A 7,535-nucleotide genomic window follows, 5' to 3' on the forward strand; every position below is an offset into this window, starting at 1 on the left:
AAAATGTTATTATTCATTTAGAGATGTCTTGAATTGGAATGCATGTATCATTAATTTATGATGACTTAAGCGCCGTGTCATACATTTTATAAAAAATTTTTTTCTTAAAATAACGCATGTACACATAATTCATCATAGCATTTAGTTAATAAATCAAAAGACAATAGTCTGAAATGATTTTTTTCAAGTTTGAAATTTGTTACAGAATATTTTTCTTCTTTTTCTCGCCTAGCGGCTCGGGTTATATTTCCAAACAAGCCTATTTTATATAGGGCCATATAACCTGTCAAAATATTTATAACTAATAAATATAAACGTCACGATTATCCAATGAAAAAGCAACGTTATAAACGTGCAGCATTATAATGTATATCGGAGATGTCTACTGTCTGGGTGCTGTAACTCGATAACAAACAACAATAAACTTACTTAATAATAATAATAATAATAATAATAATAATAATAATAATAATATAATAATAATAATAATAATAATAATAATAATAATAATAATAATAATAATAATTAATAATAATAATAATAATAATAATAATAATAAATGTTTATAATTATTTCTTTGATTATGAAATAAAAATAGACGTCACGATCAACCAATGAAAATCGGCGTTGAACCGTTTCTGACGTCATATTTGACGTTGTTTCTATGTTATTTGCGCATTGTTCACAACAGCAATCTAAAGCTGAAATAATATTGTTAGTTTTCATTAGTTTATATTATTACAAGAAAATAATAAAAGTATGGGTACTTGTCTAGGAACACGTAAACCAAAGCGGAACTCTGTGTGTCCGTCCTTTCACGACAGATCGCCGCGACAGAAAGCACCAGAAGATATGATGAGGGATCTCGAAGAGGGTAAGTGGTTATTGAAAATAAAATCTGCTAAAAAATGTTAATGTCAGAAAAAATGTAAGATAAACATAGGTATATACTATATATCTACAGTTGTAAATGCATCAACTATCAAATCAATTTGCTTTTGAGAGTTTAATTAAGATACATTTTTTTCTAAATATCTATAAGTACATCGTATTTTTTTTTTCAATATTAAACCATTTTGCATTTCTTGACTTTTACAACCGTTACCTGGAAAAGTAACTTCAACAATAACTATCCTAAGTTTTTGTGTGTGATTGGTCAAGTTGGCAAATTACAACTGAATAGCCCTGTTGCAAATGTTTGCTGTAAATAAATTTCGATAATTATTATTTTACAGCAAATGTCGAGGATTCCAAACTTGCGTCAGCTGGTGTCTCATTTGTCGTCGATTTCAAAGATGGGGATACGACCAGAATGCCATCTAGGCTGGCAGACCGGCTTAATGGAACTGACAAACAAACCGAGGATAATAATGAGGTAATTGACTGTAGTGTTCTAGATATAACCAGATCTTTAACAACACAAGATCCGAAGGATAGTTTATAGGTTTAATTTTTACTGTAAAACTGTTTTATAAGAGCTGACTCTACAATTATTAGAGGACATATGCATACATTAAACTTAGAAAGTAGGGCTTATCATAACTGAGAGTAGCATATTACTTTGAAGACTAAAGCGAGTTTCTATGTACGGAAACTACATAACGTATTTTCATAATGAGGACAATGGGGGTTGAGGAATTTAAACTACAGGAAGGGTCTAATAAAATACAATGAATGGAAAAAATCAGTTATATATAGGCATGTTTTAAAATATTGGTACACACTGCTGAAATTTACTAGAAAGTTTATTCATGAATAGATTTTATATTTGAGTATTAATGTACCATTTCCAGGATCATCTACACATCTGAGGAAAAAGAGATTTTAGCCGAGCTTCTTCGTAATGACATTTTACGTGAGAAGAGAGAGAAGGCAGCTGGCCTCTCTGGAGCTAAATTCTAATCAGGTACAAATAATGTATCTTCTATTTTCTGTGCACGTGTAATAGCGTGGTAATTACCATGAACTACCAAGGTTTACAGATCTCATTTAAAGCATACATGCATCCTTGAGTATTAATTTTTATCGGTTTCTCACAACAAAAAATTATAAAGTCGGAGCGTAAAAAGTTCAATAACTTTATATGTATGTAGAATATAAGCAATAAATTTAACAGTTGGTATATACTTAACATGTTTATTTTCCAGGTTCTCCACGACTTAAATGCTGATTAACTGCATCGCATTATCACCAAGCCTCTCTTCTTAACCTTTTGTTTCTGTTGCTTCGGATTTTTTGTTGTTGTTTGCTATGAGTTGTTTAATAAAAGTTTGTTAATGGAAGCAGTTCATTTCAAGTTTTATTTTATTTCCAATCTATATTGCATGAATATCAATTTAGTAACTGAACAATATACTAGTACATGAAGTACGTGGCCTGCATCGTACATTGTTTTTGGTAGGTTTGTTTTTGTCGGTGTTTATCCAGTAACGCCGGAATGTGAAATTAAACGCACCATTCCTGTAAAAGTAACGCAGAATTGTGCAATATTATAAATGGCGGATACTTGGCAGGATTTCCAACGTGGTAATTCAACTGGTCAATATATTCTTTATTTAACCAAACTGAAAAAAGGGATCAAATAGCCGCATACGGCTGCGAAGACATTTATACTTTATCCCTCCACGAAATTGCTTACTTTAAAATCATTCTACTAGAGATATAGCAATAATTTAACAAAGCTCTTGGATATTGAGAAATTGCTATGTATATGATAAACGTTTCAAACCCCATTGTTTCTCTGAGTAAGAAATTGTTCACCCATTGCTTCATACTCACTTCAACAAAGATTTATATTACGAAGCTTATAGCTCGGTGGTTTCAGGGACGGATTCGGTGTCTATATTTTCTAAATGAATTCTGTATGAAATGAATTAAAAGTTTCCCCCATAAAAATATTTTTGAAAAGTGCTTATACTTGCCGATTAATGGCGTTAAAACCGTGTAATAATTCAGGACCATATATGAAAAAAAAATCACATTTTCCGGCGTTACCGCGAAGCACAATTCACGAACCTGGGCGATACTTCATAAAAATGGCTTAAACCATATTTTATCAGCGTATTTTCATTTTTTTTACGTCACCAGAAGTTAATTTAATGTCATTTGCATACCAAAATCGAAATTATATGCGGTATTATATGAATTGTTGAACTAATAAGAGCCGACAAAAATTCAAAATCACGCTCAAAACAGTGGTCAAGCCATTATTTTCAGGAATGATCTTGAAAAGTAGGCAATTTTGTGGAAATAATCTTGAGGAGGGATAAAGTATAATGTCTTCGCAGCCGTATGCGGCTATTCCTTTTTTCAAATTGGTTAAATAAGAATATATTGCCAATGGCCAGTTTACTTACTGCGTTGGAAATCCTGCCAGGTATCCGCCATTTATTGCACAATTCTGGGTTACTTTTCCAGCGTTACCACCGTGCATATCCAGTATACAGTCAGTTAGAGCTGACATATTAGCGGATTGTCATGTTGCTTATCCAGTGACTTTGTGTTTCAATAAAGAAATGCACACAATGGTTGAAATATGTGGTGAAACACCAGTGAAGATGAAAATATTGAAATTTGAGTTAGAATTCTTTAAAGTAGTAATATAGAAAAGTTTTCAAGTGGCTTTATAAAAGTGGCAAATATATAGTAAATTTGGCTTTACCTATTGAAAACAAAATGTTATTATACATTAGAGATGTCTTGATGCATTATCATTAATTTATGATGACTTAAGCGCCGTGCCATACATTTTATAAACATTTTTTTCTTAAAATAACGCATTGTACACATAATTCATCATAGACATTTAGTTAATAAATCAAAAGACAAATAGTCTGAAATGAATTTTTTTTTAAGTTTGAAATTTGTTACAGAATATTTTTCTTTTTCTCGCCTAGCGGCTCGGATTATATTTCCAAACAGCCGTTTATATAGGGCCATATAACCTGTCGAAATATTTATAACTAATAATATAAACGTCACGATATTATCCAATGAAAATCAACGTTATAAACGTGCAGCATTATAATGTATATCGGAGATGTCTACTGTCTGGGTGCTGTAACTCGATAACAACAACAATAAACTTACTTAATAATAATAATAATAATAATAATAATAATAATAATAATAATAATAATAATAATAATAATAATAATAATAATAATAATAATAATAATAAATGTTTATAATTATTTCTTTGATTATGAAATAAAAATAGACGTCACGATCAACCAATGAAAATCGACGTTGAAACGTTTCTGACGTCATATTTGACGTTGTTTCTATGTTATTTGCGCATTGTTTACAACAGCAATCTAAAGCTTAAATAATATTGTTAGTTTTCATTAGTTTATATTATTACAAGAAAATAATTAAAGTATGGGTACTTGTCTAGGAACACGTAAACCAAAGCGGAACTCTGTGTGTCCGTCCTTTCACGACAGATCGCCGCGACAGAAAGCACCAGAAGATATGTGATGAGGGATCTCGAAGAGGGTAAGTGGTTATTGAAATAAAATCTGCTTAAAAAAGTTAATGTTCAGAAAAAATGTAAAGATAAACATAGGTATATACTATATATCTACAGTTTGTAAATGCATCAACTATCAAATCAATTTGCTTTTGAGAGTTTAATTAAGATACATTTTTTTCTAAATATCTATAAGTACAATTATTATTTTATTTTTTCAATATTAACCATTTTGCATTTCTTGATTTTTACAACCGTTACCTGGAAAAAAGTAACTTCAACAATAACTATCCTAAGTTTTGTGTGTGATTGATCAAGTTGGCAAATTGCAACTGAATAGCCCTGTTGCAAATATTTGCTGTAAATAAATTTCAATAATTAATATTTTACAGCAAAATGTCGAGGATTCCAAACTTGCGTCAGCTGGTGTCTCATTTGTCATCGATTTCAAAGATGGGGGATACGACCAGAATGCCATCTAGGCTGGCAGACCGGCTTAATGGAACTGACAAACAAACCGAGGATAATAATGAGGTAATTTGACTGTAGTGTTCTAAATATAACCAGATCTTTTAACAACACAGACCCGAAGGATAGTTTATAGGTTTAATTTTTACTGTAAAACTGTTTTATAAACAACTGACTCTACAATTATTATAGAGGCCCATATGCATACATTATACTTAGAAAATGGGCTTATCGTAACTAAAGAGTAGCATATTACTTTTGACGACTAAAGCATGCTTCTATTGTACTGAAACCCCTAAGTTGTTTTTATAATAGGAAAAAATGGGGGGTTAGAATTTAAAATAAGGAAAAGGGGTAAATTCAATGAATGGGAAAAAAATCAGTTTTATATAGGGAATTTTTAAATATTTAAAATTGGTAACCTGGAAATTTTAAATAGTTTTATATTTTTAGTTTAATTACCCTTTTCATTTTTCTACACATGTGAGGAAAAAGAAATTTTGCGACTTCTTCGTAAAATTTTTCGTGGAAAAGAGAGAAGGCACTGGGCCCTCTGGCTAAATTCTAATAGGTAAAATAATTTTTTTTCTATTTTTTTGTGCAGTGTAATGTGTTATGATGTTTTCAAAAATCAAAATGCGTGTTTAATTTTTTCCCCTTCCCCCAATAAAAATTTTTTTAAATGAAGGGTTTAAAATTCAATAAATTTTTTGTATTGAAATAAGCAATAAAAATTTTTAAAGTTGGGATATACTTTTTCTTTTTATTTTCCCGGTTCCCCACGACTTAAAGCTGATTAATGCATCGCTTATCACCAGCCCCCTTTTTCTAACCCTTTTGTTTTTATTGTTCGGCTTTGTTGTTGTTGTTTCCCTATGAGTTAAATAATAAAAATTTTTAATGAAAAACAGTCATTTTTAGTTTTTTTTTATTTCAAATTTTTCCCGGGAAATTTTTAGTAAGTGAACAAAATCTAGTTTATAACCCCGTGCCGATTTTTCGACTCCCTAAAAATGGTATTGCACGGCCGTGCATATATTTTGACGTGACGTCATTAGCGTTATTCAAACATAGTGTAAAGACGCGCTAAATGTTAGCGTTATACTATAGAAGCGTCAATGAAAAATGACTCTTATTTTACCTTAAACGGTCTTTATTTTGGGTATGTGATAAATAGAATATTAAATTCGTGTAACTTCATTACTGAATTTATTGCACTCGTTGAATAAAATAATATTATGCTCGCCAGAGGCTCGCATAATATAATTTTATTCAACTCGTGCAATAAATTCAGTATTGAACTTACACTCATTCAATATCCTCTATACATGAAGTACGTGGCCTGTATCGTACATTGTCTCAGTCTTCTCATGCATGATCGAGATAATCGTAATTGTGTAATGATTATTGATTTGAATGCATTATATTTTCATCAAGTAATCGACCGACTCGGAAACATATTTCAAATCTGTTAGCTTCAACCTTATTGTTATCATTAATTCTCCTTTCAAGATATGTGATTGAATTATAGTCGAATACACTTCAAATACCTCTGCAGTTCTGTTCTTGCAATCGAACACTGTCTGAGTATGAACGCGGTACTAGCAACATGGTAATTTACTGTTAGTTTGTATATAGTATAGGTTAAAATACAGTCCGTTCAGAACGCGTTCAGAACGCTGCTTGAGTTCTCAGTAAAAATGTTGATCTAGATGTAAAACACTTCTGAATAAAGTTATCTATAGCAGTTATTGTTTCATTGTTCTCATTACACATATATAGGCATTCAAAACTGCCCAGAAATAGCAATTATATTTGTAAATTCTATCATGCATGTGTACTTCGATACCGTTCGGTATCTATTCTAATTCATGAGCATTTAGTGAGAGATTATCTAACTACCGAATCTTTTCGTAGATGAAACATTTTCCAATTTTGAATAAATAAGTTGAATAATCTTAATTTTTCACTTTGCTCTTTGAGCATTTATCTCAACGTCTGCTGAACGTTTATCGGAACGTGAGTCTGGCCGCGCAGTTTTAACAAGTGTTGATTATTTTTTATTATGATGCTGATGCTTGGATAATTTTAATTTGGCAAAGACAAGCATCATACTTGCTACCAAGCTATTTTATTGTTTGCGTGTAGGATTAAGCTTTCTTGAAATACAGAATATACTAATACATGAAGTTAGATAAGCATATAAAAGCCTACTTAAGTATTTGGTTTGCTCTCAAATTCGTGGTTGGTTGAGTCTTAATATATGGCGGAAAATGACGATGACAAAACTAACAAAGTTCTTTCCCTTTAATCCGAGGTAAATGGCGGGAAATGGCATTCGGTATAATTATGCTTGGAAATATATGATACACCACAGTTTAATTACATTCAGTTTAAGCCGTGATTACACATGGGAGATTCGGTACTGTGTTTTACATTCTTTCTGTCTGGAATGTGTAAGATTGCAGAAAAGCAGGATACACAATGCAAGGTTTTGTAGGGCAGACACGATTTAACTGATTACGGAAATGTTACACAAAGCTGAAAGCTAAGGATTTTGCAATAAACATTGCTTACGATTTTGAAAAAAATAACA

The 7,535-nt window shown here is 31.2% G+C and overlaps 1 protein-coding gene across 1 annotated transcript; it reads left to right on the forward strand.

Annotated features, from left to right (window-relative positions):
* Positions 1-607: 607 nt before the first annotated feature.
* On the forward strand, positions 608-1,444 carry LOC132728321 (uncharacterized). The gene is made up of 2 exons (XM_060713971.1): positions 608-874; positions 1,236-1,444. The coding sequence occupies exons 1-2, from the start codon at positions 760-762 to the stop codon at positions 1,442-1,444; spliced, it is 324 nt and encodes a 107-aa protein (XP_060569954.1). The 5' UTR covers positions 608-759.
* Positions 1,445-7,535: the final 6,091 nt, after the last annotated feature.

The sequence above is a fragment of the Ruditapes philippinarum genome, unplaced genomic scaffold (genome assembly GCF_026571515.1).
Source record: "Ruditapes philippinarum isolate M1 unplaced genomic scaffold, ASM2657151v2 ctg4439_1_1_1_1, whole genome shotgun sequence".
NCBI lineage: Eukaryota > Metazoa > Mollusca > Bivalvia > Venerida > Veneridae > Ruditapes > Ruditapes philippinarum.